General features: G+C 38.1%; 1 protein-coding gene across 1 annotated transcript in view; it reads right to left on the bottom strand.

The window, feature by feature from the left end:
* Window positions 1-1,220: 1,220 nt before the first annotated feature.
* The window catches only part of LOC130086107 (zinc finger protein GLIS1), a 54,350-nt gene continuing 33,594 nt past the window's right edge, over window positions 1,221-21,976 (bottom strand). Inside the window, exons 6-10 of the mRNA XM_056252257.1 lie at window positions 21,316-21,484; window positions 16,987-17,143; window positions 5,388-5,548; window positions 3,900-4,058; window positions 1,221-2,086 (exon numbers count right to left, since the gene is read on the bottom strand). Coding sequence (XP_056108232.1) covers window positions 1,953-2,086; window positions 3,900-4,058; window positions 5,388-5,548; window positions 16,987-17,143; window positions 21,316-21,484 — 780 coding nt within the window. The 3' untranslated portion in view covers window positions 1,221-1,952. The remainder of the gene's footprint in view (window positions 2,087-3,899; window positions 4,059-5,387; window positions 5,549-16,986; window positions 17,144-21,315; window positions 21,485-21,976) is intronic.

Here is a 21,976-nt window from a genome sequence, read left to right as displayed (position 1 = left end):
AGGGAGAACTGGAGTTTTACCTCGGAAGATCAAAGACAAATAGACAAGCAATACAACCAGAACTCTACAGTATGAGCATTTAAGGGTGAAACTGACTATGAATGTGCAAAAATTATTCAGGTCACCAGTGTGAATGATTAGCCTATTTCCTAATGGGCTAACAAAATTGGCTGTTTTTTTGGTCATTTTGTCCTGAAATATTGCATTTTGCACAACATTTCTTACACTTTCGTGCACATACGGTCACTTCTGCATCCTGCACTAACTGCACATTCATGTTACTATTTAGGCCTACTGTTACTAACTATTTATTGTTTTATTTTGTTCCATTTATTTTCAATATTTATTTCAACTGTCACTTTGAGAGTCCAGTTTAAATATTAAATAAATCTTGTAGCCTGCATCTACAATAAAGTGCAAAAAAAAATTTGAGTGTATAAAACAGTAACGTTAGTGTCTTAAAGGGTTAGTTCACCCAAAACTGAAAATTCTGTCATTAATTAGGCTAGGCTTCTCAACCTGATGTCGTTCCAAACCCGTAAGACTTTCGTTCATCTTCAAACACAAACGAAGATCTTTTTGATGAAATCTGATAGCTTTGTGTCCCGACAGATACGCAACTGGCACTTCGACGCTTCAGAAAGTTATTAAAGAGATCGTGAAACTAATCCATGAATTGAGCGGTTTAGTAGCCTAGGCCTACAAATTTTCTGAAAAGACATGATCGCTCTTTTTTTTGTGATGGACAGACTGAATTTAAGCTTTTATTTCTTTAAGGAAACAAGGGCTAAGTGTAGAGCCGTGATTACATGAAACAATAACATGTACCATCTTAGTCTTTTAGGTTGCTGTATTTTCTATGGTCTCGTTTATTTTTTATATTTAGTAAATATTTGCAACTTAAAAAAATGTAGGCTACATTATGAGATTTGTGAATGATCCTCATCCTCTCCAAAAGGGGGCAGACTTCCCCTAACAATAGTCTGCAAGTTTTAAAGGTTTTTTTTTCCGGCTCAGTCCATCATATGTTTGAGACTAGTTTCTAATAAAGTTTAGGGAACATATGCACATCATTTGCAAAATGTCTTGCCATTTGAGTCCCCAGTATATTTTATAGTAATTACACGGCGTTACTCACATTGAATGATGAAACTCTATGTTTGATTAGTCAAGCTCTTGACAATTACCATACCTAAAACGTACAATGATGAGCATTAGACTGCAATATTCAAGAGTCATTTATTTTCAGAGATTGAGAGATTGACATCATTAATATTAAACAAACTGTACATTTTATACATACGTTGAAAGTGTGGTAGATATTAAAAGCCATCAACCATCACAAAATAAAGAACTCTTTTTTTCTGGGATGATGACAACCAAATGACAAAGCAATACAAACATTTGCAAACATTCACTGACAAAACACAGCAACACTAAATAATTGTTTCCAACACAACAGCCAACAAATCAGAAAAAGAGCTCTGACAGGGAAATGTGGAACTCATCACTGATGACGAGCTGTGGTGGCTCTGAAGTTTCTATCAAACTGTTCCAAAGTCACAATTGGATCAGAGCTGACCAGCTGGATTTATTAAGACTAGTGATGCCGTGATGACGACAAGGGAGTGTCTCATGAGACTTTGAACATATCTTTCAAAACACTGGGAAAAAAAAGGCAATTTCATAACATCCCACAAATAAACACACTCAACAACACAGAGCCCTCATTATTTAACCTTCATTGCAGGGGAATAGCAGCTTTTTGGGTCGTCAAGGAAGCAGATAATATTTCAGTCCAATGAGGTGATTCAACAATGCATTTTAAGGAATAAAAAAAAAGAAAAGCTGAATTCTGAGAAAAACGGAATCTCTGACAGGTTGAAACTGCGTTGATGGAAGAAAATAATAAAAAATACATTTGTGTTGATGGCCGACAGGATGACCTAATTCTACGTCTCGGTGTACACTGAAGACATTTGGCTCAAGCCGCGATCGAAGCCGCCCACCTGAAAGAAAACACTTTCCTCTGTGCCCGGCGAGAACTGGCAACCTGACCCTATGATGTCGGGCACCAAGCTGAAACCTTTGCATTAAAAAAAAGAGAACAAATGGAAAAATGTGTTATACTTTCATTAAACACTCTCAGAAAATGTGCACAAATTGTCCCATTAGATAATCACTAAATCTACCCCTAAAGAGCGCATATGAGCACCTTTAGGTACCTTGAAGGGTTTTTAAAAATAAAGTTTCTAAAAGTTTTTTTTTTTTTTGCAGTGCTGCACAGGTCTTGAACCATTTTTTTCTTAGTGTGAAGAACATTTAAAAAATCAAAAGAACGTTTTTTCCACTATAAAGAATGTTTTGTGGAATGCAATGGTTCCATGGATGTTAAAAGTTCTTCATGGAACCATCAATGCCAATAAAGTACCTTTATTTTTAAGAGTGTAGATAAGGTAGGGTACAGCCCAATTTTTGCACATTTTAAATACTCTCATTTAACATCAAGAATACTTTTTAGGGTAGTGAAACGAGACAAATAGTTGAGTAAAATGGAAAGAATAACTAGCCAGAGCTGCATTTCCAAAAAGTATTGTAAGCTTATAGATTGTGGAACCATTGCCACTACTGAGTTTTGAGAAACGCAGCCCAGATCAGTTGACCTGTTTCTAACCATATTGCCTATTAATGGTCCTGAAATGAATCTACTGTGCTCTAATGTATAATGACGGCTCACAATTTCAGTCGTGCTTCATTTTATTGTTATATTGCTTAAAGGAGAACTCCGGCGCAAAATGAACCTTTGGTCTAATTACACATTGTTACCTAGTCAACCGTTATCTGAGATTTGTTTTCATGATTATCGAATGTAAATAGTTTTATCTCTAAAAACAGTTTAGCCTATAAAGCTAGTATAACGCTAGTATATTGGGCATAGTGTAATGACAAAAAAAAATCGCTTGTTAATACCACTAACAAGGCTGAAAATAGACCCACACTAACACGGTAGCATAATGAGGGTCCCTACCTTCAAACCGAAGCATTGAGAACTTTGTCAGTGTCCAGACAGTTTAATAAGAAGATATTTTAAACATACAGTCAACTTCGCGTATACAGGCAGAATCCATCTTTGAAATACAGCCTTTACCAGTCGATCTACGAACGCCGATCCAAGCCTGCTGTTCGCGCTCACCTTACCCTATGTCACCTTATCACAACTTATAGCTCGTTCACATCTCACCAGCGCACTTGGATCGGCGTTCGTAGATCGACTGGTAAAGGCTGTATTTCAAAGATGGATTCTGCCTGTATACGCGAAGTTGACTGTATGTTTAAAATATCTTCTTATTAAACTGTCTGTACACTTACAAAGTTCTCAATGTTTCGGTTTGAAGGTAGGGACCCTCATTATGCTACCGTGTTAGTGTGGGGCTATTTTCAGCCTTGTTAGTGGTATTAACAAGCGATTTTTATTTGTCATTACACTATGCCCAATATACTAGCGTTATACTAGCTTTATAGGCTAAACTGTTTTTAGAGATAAAACTATTTACATTCGATAATCATGAAAACAAATCTCAGATAACGGTTGACTAGGTAACAATGTGTAATTAGACCAAAGGTTCATTTCGCGCCGGAGTTCTCCTTTAATAATAACAGGATTTGTGGAGTTAAATCTGCGCAATCAGGAATTTCATGTGAGGGTGAACGATATCCCCATGCAGATTTCATAATGGGTTCAAGTTGGTTACACAAATTTGCAGTGTTGACCAACAGAAAGCTTCTTAGATTGAAAGTGAAAGTTCTTAGTTCTTTGTGATCTGCGCTTTATACATCACTACACTGTTGACAATTGACCTCTCTTGCCCAAGAAATTTCACCAAAATGTATTTGTGTACCTGTGGAAGAGGTGTTGGTGGAACAGCTCATGTGGAAGCCGTTGTGTGGGTTTGTGTTGAAGCTGTGAGACTCTGCAGGTTGATGACCGCCGCTGATGGACTGGTCCATTCGGTAGCTGTCACCAAAATGGAAACAGCTCTGGAAGTTACCACGGTAATCTGTAAACGAACATTTATAAAAAAAAAAACATAATATATACGCATTAGAATAAAATTAGATTCAAAACTTAAAATAGCTCTTTAACAATATAGCAAAAACCACAGACTGTAACAGTATTCCTGTTTGTATTTCTATTTTTGGACTTTTCCCTCTTTCTCCAAGTTTGCTTCCAGAAGTGTTCAACAAGTAGTCTCGCTCGGATGGGGGTCTTGGATTTGAGGTGGTACACACATGTACATCTGTGTCCTGACAGGGAAGTAGAGCGTTTCTCCTTTAGCAGTTCTTTTGACTGACAGCTTAGCTGTTTTGGACTGGGTGGTTTTAGAGCAAAAAGCTTCCTCTTGTGGTTCCAGGCGTCTCTTTCAGCCCACATGTTCTGGCTAATACACAGAGCACTGCAGAGACTATGCCAGTTCTCATACTGGTGTGGCTCTTTCTGACATTAAATACTCATGAGGTGATATTTTAAACAGGTATATTCTAATAGATCAGGAGTAAAGGCAGGGGATGGGTGCTGTAAGTGGTACATGCTTAGAGTCACCATGAAATCAATATTGATTTCATGAAAAAAAAAAAAAAAATCAATGGAATGCTGCAGTGTTTATTATAGATCATTTTGAATTGGCACATCAGTTTAAACATTTAAAGCCTACCGTGTCATATTTGATATGCACATTTCTAAGGCCTCGAAATTATCAACATGATCAAAACCTTTTGTACACACTCTTTGGTTACACTTTATTTTGATGGTTCACTAACTCTCATTAGTGTATTAGTAGACTGTTAGATTAGGGTTAGGTGTTAGGGTTCGGGTCTAGTAGAATAAGTTGGAATGCAGATGAAAAGTTACTTATAGTCAGTAGAATGTCTGTTGGGGACCATCACAATAAAGAGTTAGCAGATATTAAGCAGACAGTCTACTAAAACTCTAATGACAACTGTCATTATATGCATTTTATGCAAGTTGTCTGCTATTTATAAAATAAAATAAAAATAAAATGCATTATACTGCTATAAATCTCATTTATTTACATTTGGCCATATTAAAAACTGTACCAAATTGCAATTTTTTTCCTCAGTTTGAGCCTCTGATTGAGGTGTTTTTCCACCTATAGTAGCTCTATATTCTATCTATATCATATTATATGAGCCATAAAAGCCTGATATATAAAATATGATACTAAAAATATTTTTTTTTTTAGATTTTGTTTAAAAGTTCAATAAAGTGCTGGACTTTTAATGTGATCAACAGATTGAATACTTGAACAAGATCCACCCAGTAAAATCCGATCAAACGATCTCTGAAAATGACACGTACGGTCTCGTACCGTCACTTGTAGGCAGGTTGTGGAAGGTGGAGTAGGGTTTATGATGAGTGTGGAGGTGTTGCTGGTTGGTAGAGGAGTTCTGTTGCTTCTCTAGTGTTGGTGGAGGAGATGTAGCGGCCTTCAGCAGACTGATCCCTGGAGACAGCAAAGCTCCAGATAACCTAAGACAGAGAGTGAACGTTAACTATTAAGATTAATGGTGAAAGATAAGCAGGCCAAAAAACATACCATAAAATTTAATATGGAGTATACAACTTTTATTACAAGAGTCTTCTGAATGTTATTAAAAGGAACTTTAGAGCCTCACCCCATCTTACCTTTAACCATGCGAAAGATCTGAAAGTATTACCTCAGAAAAAGAGTCACATAGCCTTAAGTAAAACATTATTTATTTATTTTATTCATTTATTTTTTATTTACTCTAACATGCTTCATCCTATTCCAATTCTTATTATAATGGAAAGTCATGAGCCTGGTTTTGATTGAGTACAAGCCTGTTCTTCACTCCAGATGCCACTTCTCCATAACATGCCCCTGACTTACTGTACACTGTGATGGCTCTGGGGAAGTTATGATAGCTTGCTCATGCCTGCACACAATGGAACAAATAAAGGCTTTGTTAGTGCCATTAGATGCAGCTGTCACAAGCAAGTCTTCATATATGCAAAACCGAGTTTCAGCAAGACACGAAGTGCCAACCAATGGCCCTGTGAAGTCGTTCCTGCCCCCCTAAGTCAAGGCCCTCTGCCTTTAGTGCACACATCAAAGAGTCATATTCTGAATTTCAGAAATGAACAGAGAACAAAAACAAACTCAAAGAATCGCCTGTTTAAACAGAAGTATGACTAACAGATGCTCATCATGATACAGTTAAAGAAAGATATTATGAGGACATATACAGCTGTAATGTAAGACATGGAGGAACAGAGGTTTGCCTGTTTGGTTCTAATGATAGGCTATATGAGATCAGTATTTATAAATATGTTACTTAATTATTTAAAAAACCTTATGGAATAAATAAAAGTATATATACTAGTCTACTCCTGAACTGATCAAATTCACTTTTAGAAGATAAACACTACCGTTCAAAAGTCTGGGGTCAATAAGATTTTATTTTAAAGAAATGAATACTTTTATTCACCAATTACACAATAAATGTATCAAAAGTGACTGTAAAGACAGTGTAAAGACACTGTGAAAAACAATTGAAAAACAAAAAGAAATCTGAAAAAGATTTATTACAGTAACCACAAAAATATTAAGCAGCAAAACTGTTCTCAACATTGATAGTAATAATAAATCTTTCTTGAGCACCAAATCAGCATATTAGAATGATTTCTGAAGGATCACGTGACACTGAAGACTAATGATGTAATGATACTGAAAATTCAGCTTTGCATCACAGGAATAAATTAAATTTGAAAATGTATTAAAATAGAAAACAGTTATTTGGAATTGTAATAATATTTCACAATATTAGCTTACTGGGTTACGCTTTGATAACACTTTATTTTACAGTGTCCTTGTTACATGCTACTTACCATCGCAATAACAGTAAATTATGCATAATGACATGCAACTAACCCTCAACCAAACCCTAACCCTATAGTAGGCTAAGTACATGTTGTTAATTAACATTACTCAGTCATTAAATATTGAATTACACTGTAACAATGACACCTTAAAATAAAGTGTAACCGAAAACAAAAACATTAAACAAATCTAACCAACCCCAAACTTTGATCAGTATTGTACACATTAATATTTACAGTCTTCTTTATCAAGGAAAATGAACCTGATGATGATCGTCCTGCGCTACACCAATTTTTGTCCAATTAATTGCTCTCTATAATGAGAATGTCCCTCCCCTTAATATCATGTGCAAATGACAAGCAAGCAGCAAATTATGTTAATTGCTTTGACGTTAACGAAAGCATAGTGGCTATTTTAAAAGAAAAGGCACAGGCCTTTCGTCATGAGTGCACCTTTAAAGCATGTGCATTTAAACAGACACATAATAAATAGCATTTAAATTGTCTTTTTGTACTAGCCACAGATTTAAGACCTAGCATAGCGCTAATGTAGAATTTGGACTCCAATGACATTATTGGTTTTTATTTATGCTCCAGGCCTCATGTGGGAGTGATGTTTCCCATTGTTCATTTGCCCAGAATCTGATAAGGACTTCCTTGGCTGTTACATCTGTTAGACCATTATGTCGTTTTTCACTGTTAGCCAAATTCACATTCCAAGGACTTGGTTTCATCATAAGTGCATTAAAAAAAATTAATAATCCACAAATTGTTTTAACTGTGCTCGGATGTAACCCCATGAGTCACAGGGCTCTCCTCACACAGCCTCAAAGTCTGCACTAACATATTTCACAAGGCATGCAGCAAAGGAATTAGCGTTAGCGGGCTAGCTTGTGTTTGTATGCAGGAAAGCGCGGTTCCGATAGTCGCTGACGTGACGTGAGGTGCATGTGTTTCTGCGAGAGCACGGCGGCAGCGTTCCCCTAGGAGCTGCTGTCAGCACAAGCTCAGCAAACAGTTATACTGTTCATATTTTTACAAGCAGCCTCTATGTGCAGCTAAAGTGAATCATGCTATAATCACTGCCAGCTGTAGCTCGCTAAGGCTCCAGGAATGAGGGGAATCTTTCATATGCAGGATTAATATCTCCCTTCGGTATTTACCTTCACTGATCATCTGCTTTCACCTTTGCAGACTCGTTTTTTGACTATACCGCCTGTCTCTCACGTCATAAGAGCTTTATATGGCCGCTGACCTATGGATCATCCAAAGGTTCATGTTCACCAAAGTGATAGAAAAGCATTTGGCTTGCTCAAGTATAACAGTTAAAACTTCCCTATATCTAAATAAGGAAAGAAAAGTCCAACTGAGGTGGAGGATTGATGCTGTAAGACTTTTACATTGTTATAGCCTAAAAGATTTCTATTTCAAATAGATGCTGTTCTTTTGAACTTTCCTTTCATCAAAGAATTCTGAAAAAAAAATCTGAGTATTAGAATGATTTCTGAAGGATCATGTGACACTGAATACTGGAGTAATGATGCAATGATGCTGAAAATTCAGCATTGCCATCACAGGAATAACTTATATTAAAGGTGCATTGCGCAACTTTTCATGTTAAAAATACCTGTTTTTCTATCCTATACATCCTTAAAGAACTGCGTGATGGGCTGAATGAGCCCTTCTCTGCGCACTGAGATTGCCTCTATAATCCTGTACAGTAAAATATATAAGAGGGATTCGGGCTCGAATTTGAGACTGGGCGTGACGTCATGCGCGTTCACGCTCACCAGGCTATGTCTCGCAGGTTTGTGTATTCGCCAGCGCCGCCATTCTCCGCATCAGCGAAGACAACTCGTGCGTCAAAGGTAGAAGATGGATTCAAGAGACCGGCTTGTAGTCCATTCCAAACCCCAACGCAAACTCCACGTAAAGTAAAGAAAAGAAAAATTTTGTCTAGTGCCACCAAAAGGTCCAAATTGGAATCAGACAGGCGTCGGAATAAGACGAGAGTCAACCTCGGGAAGGCATTCAACAAATGGAGAGATCTCCGGTCTGCTCTTGGTCTCAAACGGGATCCTCAGTTGGCTTTTTTTCTTGATAAAACGGTAAGATATAGCCCAGTCTCTAATGTCTGATACGCAAATCTATGACAACAAATGACGATGCGTAGGCCTAAAATGTGTCATGCTTTAGCGTAAGCTAGATAAATGTACAATAAATGTAACTTATATTGTTCATGAACGTGTTTCCATAATAATACACTCATAAGTTGATACAGTAAACACATAAAACAGTTCAACATACATGGAGTGATGGAGATAGATGGAAACAAAAACCGAACTTTTCTACTACCCCTGTTTTCCCCTCACACATAAGTGTGTAATTTACTCAAATGCCTTTCCTTTCATATATTTAAAATGACTTGCAGATTTATAACTTTATTACCTCTGAAGACATTATGACTGTCAACACAAGATTTGTGCGGCTGATGCTCTTTTGGTTATGAACAGCTCGTGCAAGCGTGCGTGTGCGTGTGATCCATGAGCGTGCACATCTCTGGTTGCAGTTTCGCTTGTCGCCAGAGGGGGCATAGTTCTGCAAAAACTCAGAAACCTGCGCTATGCACCTTTAAATTAATATAAAAAACAGTGATTTTAAATTGTAATATTACTTCACATTACTTCTAGCTCACAGCGTTTGTATTGCAAAAACCTGCGTCTTATTACCAACTATTTGCAATAAAATTCAATCCGTTTTTATGCAGTGGTTTAGAGCATTTAAAGTCCACATATAATCAAAATTGAAGTTTTTTGGCTTTTAGTGTGAATATGTTAAGCTAGTGTGCTCCAAAACAATGACAAAAATCGCATTTAGTAGCATTCAAAACTTACAATCTCTCACTTCTGCCAAAATGGATCAATGATTTTGATGACATCACGCTGCACTTCAACTTCTCATCAGATTTTCTGTCCAATCAAATGCTCTCTAGAATCTAAAGCGCTCCGCCCCATACATTGCAAATCGATGCTGAAGCTGCGGCTAAAATAGGTCACTTGTTCACACATTTACCATTTTCTATGTGGTGAATGGCACATAGTGCAATATAGGGGATAGGGAACGATTCAGATAGTGTAAATATGCTTTCCATTGGGGCAAATGAAGTCTGGTTTTGTGTTAGTGTCACGCGAACCGCCGCAGTGCGCACACAGTCTGCTCCGGTCCAGAGACACGATAGCACAGAATTCAACATATGCGCGAGTCGGTGCAAACCACAAAACATATTGGACCTATTTGAATTCTACACAGAATTCTATATTTTAAAGCGATATGGAGGAGATTAGGAGGAAACTGTGGCTTTACAGAGCTCGACGGCTCTGGCCGAGCTGTGCTATAAAGGAAACGCTATTGGCTTTTTTTTTTAAAGGGGAGGGGCTGTTCGATATGTCTTCCTGTTTCATGGAAATTATGTCAACACATTGAATAATGCTGCGCGTTTCAAGGCACTTTAGTGGGCCTTTAAATAATTATAATTTTCAGCACAAACATGCCACTTTCCATGCAATTGAGGTTTAAAATAAAATTTAAAAACAAAAAAGAACAAAAAATTACAGTATAACCACATTCACAACACTCAGAATCAGCAAGATACATGATATGGTAATTGTGTAATGTTAAATTGTATTTAGCACAGATTTTTTTTTAGGCATTATGTGTTTTGAGTTAAGAGGGATGGGATATACTGTAGGAAACTTTGGTCCACTATCTAGAAAAAGTCGACTTCACAGGGACTTCAAAGAATAATGACCAACCCCTTAATAGTTTACTTGTGAACAAAGTGTTTACAAATGGTATTTCTTCAAAGTAGAAGATTGAGTAATAACGGCAAAGTGTTTAATGCTGACTGTGATTCAGTGAATGTGACTCTATGGGAACTTCTGTGAATATCCCAGAGCTTCACTCAATTGACATGAGTAAGTCCTTACTCAGCACAGCAGACACCATTGAGTGAACGTGACTCTTCTGAATATGATTCACTGGACGTGCTCCATGTTAAAGAACACAGTTACTTTACGTCTGGCTCCGAAAGCATCCACCAAAAGGATCAAAGAAAAGCGGTCCAAGTGGGACATAGCAACATTGACCACACGCGAAAAAAAAAAGAAAAAAAAAATCACAGATTGAAGTGAACAAACCATGCATTGGGGGTTTGAAGTTAAGTTAACATTGCCTACACATACCGAAAAGTTACATTTTGGATGATGGAATAATACTGTTATTAAATACAGGCTGCGAGTTTCATGAAAAGCTCTGTCGTTGACTCTTTTGCAAACCCTGTAGTGTCACGTTCCAGTTTAATCCCTGTTAGAGGGGTCAAAGACCTTACAAATCGTGCAACAGAGGTGCTGGATTCAGAGGTGAGGCAATCCTTATGCTCAAACAGACACAAATCCTCCTGGAGTCGGCTGGAGACAAAATAGATCAAGATGGGAGTTTTTCCCCTCACATCCCTTTTGAATGAAGATTCATGAAGATGAGTGCTCTGCTCCCAGTTTGTCTTGTCTCACCTGTCAGGTTGTGCTCCGCTGGGAGACGGCGTGTATGAGCGAGCATGGATATCCCAGTTGCCTCGCAGTAAGCTCTTCTGATTGAAGAACGAACTGGCCGCTGGCTTGGCACGGGTCGGTGGGAACCTTTCTGGTTCTGGTTAGCAAACTAAAGCCACTCGTGAGAGATCAGGGCCTTACTGATCCGAGCCTCTAGCTTGTTTCTAAACACTCAAAAGCTAAACTGCTCAAACACTCAACGTGCAGTCAGGCGGGGAAATTAGCTTAAGATACAATGTGTCAGTGTCGCTACTGTTTAGATCAGGGGGTGATACTGAAAACTACAGAAATGGACTCAACTTTAAGGAATTCGAGTTTTTATGACTATATTTTACGAGACTTATGAGACTAAGCGCAACATATATGTATATACTACTGATTAATATTTATTTGATCAAAAATACAGTTAGAAAATGAACTTTACAATTTTAAAATATAATTTATTATTGTGATTTGGTGCTCAATTATTAGCAATGGATCTTATGTTAAACAAGTTTTTGCTGCTTGATATTTTAATGATCAATTTTAGTAAAACTAAAATTAAAAACTGGATTCTTTGAATAGAAAGTTCAAAAGACCACAATTTATTTGAGATAGAAAAATGTATTTTTTATTTATTATATTGTCATATAAATGTCTTTACTGTCACTTTGATCAATTTAATGTGTCCTTGCTGAATAAAATAGTCAATTTCTTCTTTTTTTAATCTACTTACTCTAAACCTTTGAATGGTAGTGCATCAAGGTTTCCAAAAAAAAAAAAAAATGACGCAGCACTGAACATTAAAAATGGGAAGAAATATTTCTTGAGCACCAAATCAGCATATTAGAATGATTTCTGAAGGACCATGTGACACTGAAGACTGGAGCAATGATGCTGAAAATTCAGCTTAGCATCACAGGAATAAATTATATTCTAAAATAGAAAACATTTCTTTTAAATCGTAATACTATTTCACAGTATGTAGGCTACTGTATTTTTGACAGAAATAAATGCAGCTTTGGTCAGCATAAAAGACTTCTTTTAAAAACATAAAAAAATCTTACCAACCCCAAAGCTTACTCCCATAAAAAAATATGGATTTTTTTTTATATCCTCTCATTAATACAAACCTGTTTCTAATTACCATTAAGGAACACCAGGATCAGCTATTTGTAATTTTACTGTAAAACTGTCACCTAAAAAACATGTTGAGGAGCCGATGCCACCCATTAAGCCCCTCGGCCCTCCATGCTGGTGAACACGTTCCACAGCTACGAACACTTCTGCCTCCCTGCATCTCAAACTCCACACAACGGAGACCGCTAGATGTATTTTCACTGGCATATTTTTTAATATTAGCTTCAGAAAATGACATTAGTATTTGCGAAGTAAAAGGAGTCTAAATGGGCCATTTCAGCCAGGGTAAACACATTTAGCAATGAGGTCAGAGGCTGCAGCAGTGGAGTCAAGCAAGTTAGATAATTTTGTCAAAATGTTTAACGTCCTGCTAAACCATTTGGGAAAAACAAGAGCGGCAGCTGCTGTTGACTTTGGCAGCCGAGTGTATACTCTAGGCTTTAAACACGTAAATCAAAATGCTCCATCTTCAAATGTAAGTAGACGTTTCATACCTGGTTAGTTGTAGGTCCTGGCAAATATGTTGCGTTAGATGGACGGCATAAAGCGTGCTATATGTGCGTACACATTTTTGATCAGGAACCCCCACTCTAATGACTTCCGCAAACAAGAAGACGGCCATTTTCTTAATGCTACGTTGTCAGCGCGACTGCATGAGGAAGCTCTTTTATTACAGCGGACACTTGACTTACTAGGTGGATAAAATACTTTTATGTTTCAAGTTCCACATATACTCATTACTTCCAAAAAAGTTCACGTCCACCTTCATCTCATGCTTTGTGTTTAATCTTACGTTTTCACAGACTTTGACCTTCAGCGTCAGTGAAAGGCAGAGCCTTGAATATGTCATCATGATCTTCAGTGCAATAGCGTATAGTGTTACATGAGTATCCCCTGAGCCGGTTCCGTTCAGCTCTCATTCCTCTCCAAGTAGCAGTAATTGTTTGTGGAGCTTTAAAACGGCTCGCTAATTTTCTTGAGCTTTTTTTTTTGTTCTTTCTGCGACCTGGAAAAACAGATCACCTTCCAGAGGGACAACATGACAACTCAATGTGCCCTGGGCACATTTCATGGGCGCTCGAGTATTTTTGCAAGAAATTGATGTATCCAATGGGCTTATACTAATATACATTGAATGAACTGTTAAAGTTTATACATGTTTTTGTTTTGCCTGGGTATTGAACCCACAACCTTGGCGTTGTTAGTGCAATACTCTACCAGTTGAGCAGACGTGAAGAGAAAAAAAACAGCAGAAAGAAAACAGCTCATTGTCGTTCAATAGAGTAATGCTGTTTACAAGTTCTTGAATAAGTTTCTATTCTCAGATGTGGGTGAAATTAGTTAATTTACTTAACACTGCACTTTTGCTTTCATTTAACTATGATAAAGAACAGAAAAATCTAATTTAAATCTAGTGCTTAAGAACAGATGTATTTTCTCTCCTTTTCTCTATCTCATTTCCAGCATTTCTGTTTGTCACTATACACATAGTGCGTCTTGATGACACATTGGATTTGCAGCTCTACTTTGCTGGTCCAGAGGGAAATCAGGGCTTTTTAATGGGAAACATGCCTCAGTCCTGTTGGGGACATATTAGACTTCATTGTATTCCTTCTCTGAGCTTTCCAGAACACTAATCACAGCTTGAGGACAGAGAGAAACAGAGGTGTGTTCGGAAATCTTTTTTGGAAACACGGTCCTGCTTTAATTACACAACACTGACACCTCCAAACTGGTTTATGTTGTGTTAAGGTGACATTGGTTCAACCTGGATTTCCAGGATAAATACACACTGAAGTCAGAGCAAGGGACGAGCATTAAATTCGTCGTAGGGTGTGTGCTTTGGGAGAGTGTTACAATGAAAACAAACGTTCCGTATGGACAAGGGAAAAATCTGCCAGTGGTGCTTTGGATAGTAAATAAATCCAGGCCCCTAAATCAATATGGTTCTTACACGCAGTAAAAAACACATTAGACGGCACAGACTACCAAAGAAAATCTCCTGTTATGAGAAAAACCTCACTGCATTGCAATATTAACAAGACCCCGGATGTGACTAGCTATTCCAAAGCAATAAGATGATATCAAGGAAGGTGCTTTTTTGTAGTTTACCAGTCTGTGTATTATTGGTGAAGATTTTTCAGAGACTCTTTCTGCAGGTTAACACCAGTGGCGACAAATGAGTCTTTGGGCCCTATCTTGCACTCGGCGCAAATGACTTTGTACACTGACGCATGTATCATTCCTATTTTGCACCCGCGCAAAGCGGACTTTTCCCTCCACAGACACACGTCGGTTAACTAAGAAATACACTTGCGCTCCCCGGGGCGGTTCAGCGCAAAGAGGAGGCGTGTTCCGGCGCAAACTTTCCCTCATGCTATTTTGCTGTTCTATAAAACAAATGCGCCACTGACCAGAAAAAACCTAGTCTAAAGTCAGTGGCGCGTTGCGCGTTGTTCATTATGCTATTTTAAGGGCGCATGCTTGGCCATAATCAATGTAGCGTGTGCACAACGCGCATACACTTTGATTCTTTCATCTAAGCAGCAGTTTTCATTTTTGCAAATCATACATTATTACGATAGATAGATAGATAGATAGATAGATAGATAGATAGATAGATAGATAGATAGATAGATAGATAGATAGATAGATAGATAGATAGATAGATAGACAATTTATTATAAAAGCATACATGTAGCTTACACATTTACCCAAATTATCATACGCCTGTTTAACAGAAGTTAATTTGGGTGGGTTTCTCAAACTTTCTCCATCCCCAATGTCACTTCTCTGTGTTTTACGGCCCTGACGAGAACGTTGCTCTCCTCGGCTGTGAACCGCTCCTGGCGCGCGCCTGGCAAATCCGCCGTTATAATAGGAATCCGCTTTAGAACAAGCGCGCCTGCTCTTAAAGTGAATGTGAGATGACGCTCTGATTGGTTTATTTCACGTTACGCCCAAACCACACCTATGAATAATGAAGCTACTTCAGACCAACCCCTTTTAGATTTGCGCCAGGCGCAAGAGGCATTTATCCCGCCGGGAAAATAGCAACAGCGCCGGGATCCGCCCACAAAGTTACTTGCGCTTTGCGCTTTGACACTTGCGTTTCAGATCGTTAAAATAGGGCCCTTTGAGTGAGTTTGTAAACAACAGTCAATGAATCAATTGAACAGATTTAGTAAAAAACACTATCAATCTTTTTTTTCGACCAGAAAACAAAGTACACATGTTTTTGCTCTGCCTGGGTATGGAACCCACAACATTGGCGTTGCTATAGCGCAATACTTTTTCTTTAGGAAAAGAGCACATACTTTTAGGGCATAGTATAAATAGGCGAATTGAGCATTTATTCAGGAACAACACAAGTGAGTATGTCAATTAATCACTTACTCAATGATTCATTCAAAAACAATGATTCATTGTTTTTGTTCATGATTCAAAAACAGTGGCTGAATTCGCAATAACATACTAGCATGCTACTTACTTTTTGTGCTTTATCTTTAGATGGAAAGAATAGTAATAGTAAGCTAGTATTCTATTCTGAATTTGGCCACTGATTCATTCCAGACACAAACAAGTGACCCTGTCTTTTTGAGTGATTCAATTATTCAACTCAAATGATTCATTCAAAACACTGATTCATTCAGGAATTAGACAAGTGACAATCTTTATGAGTGAGTCAACTAATCATTTACTCACTGATTTGTTTAAAACCACTGATTAATTCTAGATCAAAACAAGTAACTGTCTTTAAGAGTGAATCAATGAATCATTCACTCAACCAAAAACAGAGGCTGGATTCAGCATAATAGCATACTACTTAGTATCATATGTTTTTATGGCAAAGACAGTAAGAGGAGTATGCTACATTATTCTGAATTCAGCTGAGGATTAATTCTTAGAAAAGAAATAAGTAACTGTCTTTCTGAGTAAGTCAACGAATCATATTAATTCAAAACACTGATTCATTCAAAAATGAAACAAGTGATTAATGAGTGAATCATTATACAGTAATTTTTAATTAGATTAAAGTATAATCAACATTTTTTTGTCACTTGTCAGACATCTTGGATGGATTGCTCACAGAGCATATTGCAATGAATTGTGGGATTGCCTTTTCCTAAAATGATCCACGCAATGCTGACTTAGAATTTGGTCAAAAGAGTTCAGAACAGCCTTTTTGTCAGAGCCACTTTAACAATGACTACAGTGATATCTGTAACTGTGATGACAACCGTTATCCAATCTGACATCATCTTTATTGATCTCATCCAACCTACGTCTATGTCAGAGCAATTGGGAGTAAACGTGATGCTCGGTGGGATAGGTACTCACCCTTCCCGGGTGTTCTCGAGGCCAGACAGCGGGGAGAGATGGTGGGGGCTGCCAATGTCGCGGTCCAGGCGGGGCTGCCTGGGGGGCAGGTCAGGTCCAGAAGAGAGCAACTCAAGTGGGGCTCCATTGTGTGTCGTGCTGGAGCCGGCGTACAGGCCTGGAAGACAAACAAAACTAATGTGCAAAACATGCCTGATAAACCTCAAGGAGCCCTCAAGAACGGCACATTGACCAAATTATATCCCCACAAAACAGCCCTTAATGGCAACAAGCGCTTGTTATGACAACACAAAACTCACCAAGGCCTTTGGATGAATTTAAATGTTCTGTGCTGTTAGCAATTTACGATACATAATTTATGTTGCCGTGCGGAATGGATTTGATTGACTATTGCTATTTTGAACAAATCTTTGACAGATCGGATACATTTGAATGGAACGGCAGAAATAATAAGTAGAGACAGATCTACTGTAAGCTACTTGCATTGAAATGAATGGAACAGGTGGGCTGGATCTTCAGCCAAGGACACAGAACCTTGAAGCAAAAAAAACAGAAGATACATCAACTCCATCCACAGTTTATAATGGAAATAACAGACATAGATCAGGTATCCAACTGGTCCAAATGTCATCCCACCATAGATTATACTACTGTATGCAAACCAGGCCAGATGAAAATGATAGTTGCTCGTCCTGTAAAGGGGCTTCTTCCGTCCCCGGGCTTCTTGTGCAGCCTGAGAGACTGACAGGCGGACACTTTTCCCGGTTGCTCCGGCTGTTAATGTGTTCCTCTGGATTTGCCCAGTAATTGTTTTCCCAGAAGCCCTCTGTGCTTTGACAGTCCTCAGCGGCTCGTCCTAGCACCCCTTCTCTTTGTTTCTTCTCTTCCAACTGCTTTACAGTGGAAGCGGGGCCTATCTGACAGTTTTCTGAACTGGTTACAAACTTGATTCATTACCCGAAATCATCAATCAAAGTCCTTAAATGCTTTCCCCTTTAGTCCTAACATCTGCTACCAGACTGGGAAGCATTCAACAAGTAATGGCCATGATTGCTTTAGTTGTTATCTGCTGGAGAGATGGGAGGGGGAGTCCACCAGGAGGCAGAATCAGATTCTAATGGCTGAGAGTAATTGGGAATTTCTAGATAATATATATATATATAAATATATAGAATATAAGTGTATTCGTGTGATATAATTTGTAGTAAAAAATATACATAATGAAACACAAAAATACATCAAATATATAGTATGATATAAAATGTATATATATATATTATTTTATCACAATATATAATTAAGTCATGCAAAGCATACTGTATGCCACAGAGAATGCACAAAATTGTATGTAACAGCCAGATGCAAACCTACACAAAGGCACAGGACTAGAGCGCACTTTATACGTGCAAATTACGAAATGACGGAGGTACCCGCTCCCTGCTTTGCTTTGCCTTTTCTACTGGCCCCGGAACAAAGCATAGGGAGAGGCAGAAACATCAGGAACATTAAATGCAGGCATCTTGGCCAGACCCAACCACAACTTCTCCTCTAAACAAGAACAAACAGCCACAGTAACATAACAGGTCCTTCAGGCTAAAGACATTTGCACATTGAAGCAACAACTTATCTCCTTTGAACTGAGCGAATGAGAGACGGTGTAAGCCAGGACGCCTATTTTCCCCTGGCACACGTTGGGGGGGATTTAAGCTGTTGCAGTGCAAAGTGTGTTTTGTACAAGGATGCTTGAGAGATGGGGAGTTCTGCAATTGTCCTTCAAATTACCCTCGCACAAACATTTAGGATCTGTTCTACATTCTTCTTGACTGAATCGCTGCTCTTAAAGGAATAGTTCACACAACATTTTTTTTGTCACCATTTACTCTCATGTACAATGACCGGGAGGGGACATGTTCAGTTCATTTAGTTTTGTCGTGGCCACAAGATCATTTTGTTGAGGTAACGACATCCTTATGTTGTGGCCACACGATGTGAAGTCGTGGCCTGAAGATATAACATTGAGGGAACGACACTGTGGCAAGCAGTGCGGGGACGAGAGCCGTGGGACGGGAGCGAGGCTGGTGGAGCGAGTGCTAATGAGCGGTCTCGAGTCTCCGGCTCGAGTATCAAGGAAGAGCTCCAGGAGGATAAAAGGAGGAGTGACAACAGTGCAAGACAAGAGAGGACCAGGCCTGGACTTTACGTTGTGTTTTTATTATTAAAAGTTACATTGATCGTTTGACAGTTTCCGCCTCCTTCTTCCCTGAGCCTTTAAACCTCATCTATTTCTCGTGGCCACAAGTTTAATGCATAAACAAACCTGCATGACCATAGAAACCTTGTATTTTCACAAATGGATATTATTAATAAATTAATATTTTATTTTGAATTAAGATTGACAAAAGTGTGGAATTAAGAAATGATTAGCTATATTAACCTATATTATAGGTCTACTGATGTTGCCTATACAGCATTCAAATGAAGTTTGTTATTATCAATACATGTTAAAAGAATGTGTAAGAATATAAAATAATAACATTTTTATCCATACCATCCAACAGTTTTTTAATCAATCATTGTTATGTATTTGCTTTATTTCCTCCTTCATTTCATGTACATCTTTTTACCTAATTAATGTTCTGGCCTACTTAAAGTAGGCTATGGCTATGTATTTTGTAAATACTGTAAATGCCCGGTTCATGCCAATAAAGTTTTGACTGTATTTCTGTAGGCTTAGGCTACACCAGTATGAGACGATAAATGAGTGTCTGTTTTCATTTACAAATCTAGCCCCTTGTGTCAGTGACAACATTCAAATAAAGTTCGAATAATTGGTTATTTATTGGGGGAGGGGGGTTATTGTGATTTTTCTAATACAAATACCAATTTAAAATGTCACATTTGAAAAAATAAAAAGTATGATGTGCTTGTTTGTAGGTATGTACAATTTGTGATTATATATATAAAAATGACTAAATTAATTGTATTTATTATTGAAAGCATATGAAAAGGATGATAACAGAATTTTCATCCCTTTAGTATTCCAGGCCTTTTCATGAAATCTCCTCTGCTAACTATTGCACCACAGTATGTTCAGCATTTTGACAAGAACAAGCCAAAGAACAAGAAAAATGACTAACAGGGAGGACTATAACTACTGTGGTTTAACTAATGCAAAACAAACACAAAACAAAACATGCAAAGCCTTCACCTCTGACCTCCCTCTCTAAATCAAAGAGTCATGAGTTATAGCTGGGTATTTTAAGGTAAGTGTCCTCTCCTCTAGCTCCGATTTAGTGTCAATTGCATAACATTGAAAGTAGCATGGGAAAATTGACATCTAACGCAGATCGTGCATTACAGCTGTTTGCAATATTATCATTCATATGGTCTTCATAACATTACAATCCCCTTTATTCTGTCATGTCCATTTGAGCTGTTAAATCGTAGCTTATTGGTTTTGGATCACATAAATGGTTCTGCAAGTGAACGTACACTTAAACACATCTGGGTTTTGGTACATTCTAGGGTGGAGGGAACAGTCATCTACCCATCTCTACAAAACATCCCAGGATACATAAATTAGACAGCACATATGCTCCTACAAAAACAAGCTGTAATGGAAGCTATAGACCAAGATATACAATCATTTCTCTCAATGTTTGGAAAGCAGCAGTTAATCTCCAAGATAAAGTATAAAATTACAATCAACATAATCTTTAAAATCATTCATATAATGATTTAAATACATTTCAGATTACTGTAAAAATATTAGTATTAGGATTATTTAAACATATTTGGAACTAGAACTAGATTCTGAAGAAAATATGAGTGGTGACTGTCTAAAACTCACTATCACAATGATAGGGTGTGCTATGCGGTTGCTGGGGTGTTCTGGGTAATTGCCTGGGCATTGCTAGATGGTTGCTAGGGTGTTCTGGGTGGTTTGTTAGTGGTTGCTTATAGGCCAAAAGAGCAGACGATGAGATATTTTTCCCCCGATTTTCAGCAGGCAAAAATAGTTACAAGCCACTTGACTTGAGCTATCATTGTGGTCATGGTACAAACAGAGCCTGCACCCAAGTTTAATACTCATGGTATGAGGAAAAATAATAGTGATGCTTGTTTTATCAAGCACCACTAATTACAAATATAATTTGTGATTCTTTGTGCCACATCCACTTCACACCGCTATCAAAAGAAAGTGCGAAAGTGCCTATAGAGTGGTGGATCTCAACCTTTTTTTAGTTGGTTTTAATTGTTTTGTCTAAATTTAAATAATTTGAAATCATCTTGAGGCCCCCTAGATATAGAGGATAAAGTAAGCCTTACCTGTGTATATTTCCTGCCCGAGTGCTGGGGAACGGCCTTCTTTCCCATTCAAAGAGTGCTGAGAGGTGGCAGGGCAGTGGGATTGCTGGGAAGGGGCGGGGCCATGCAGATGCTGGATTGACAGACATTCACTCAAAGCATCTGATTCTAAATGGGGGCAGGCCCTTAGCTGTCAATCAAAAAGATAAAACAACATATGCAAGATTAGAGATACATATATCAAAGCATGATGTATGTATCTCTCCATGTTGAAAGAATGAAATCACATTAAAAACCTGTGTGAAACAAAAGTCTTCAATTAAAAAAACGTAAAAAGAAACAAACTCATCGCTGACATGCCCCATCGGCCAGCGCAGGAAATGAAAAGCTTAGAGAGAAACAGTTTTTCACCACAAACAGGAACCTTTGATTGGAAACATGAGGGGATGAGGGGAAGGACATACCCCACATCCACATCCATCTCCATCGTCAGTACAGGTTGGGACGCTACGTTATCGGCTTCAGAGAAGCGGAGAGGTCTTTTTTGCTGGTGAGACTAGCATGCAAGACTGATTTTTCTCTTCATAAGGCTACAAAATCAAACTTCTGGGAGTAATCATGCGTTATATGTCACATTTGTGTAGAGTTTGGGGAGTCATATGTGTTTAGGACTATTAGACTG

This window comes from Rhinichthys klamathensis, unplaced genomic scaffold (assembly GCF_029890125.1).
Source record: "Rhinichthys klamathensis goyatoka isolate OS25496 unplaced genomic scaffold, OSU_Roscu_1.1 h1tg000094l_1, whole genome shotgun sequence".
Taxonomy (NCBI): domain Eukaryota; kingdom Metazoa; phylum Chordata; class Actinopteri; order Cypriniformes; family Leuciscidae; genus Rhinichthys; species Rhinichthys klamathensis.
Note: the sequence above shows the minus strand (reverse complement) of the source record. Positions and strands in the feature narration are given on the sequence as shown.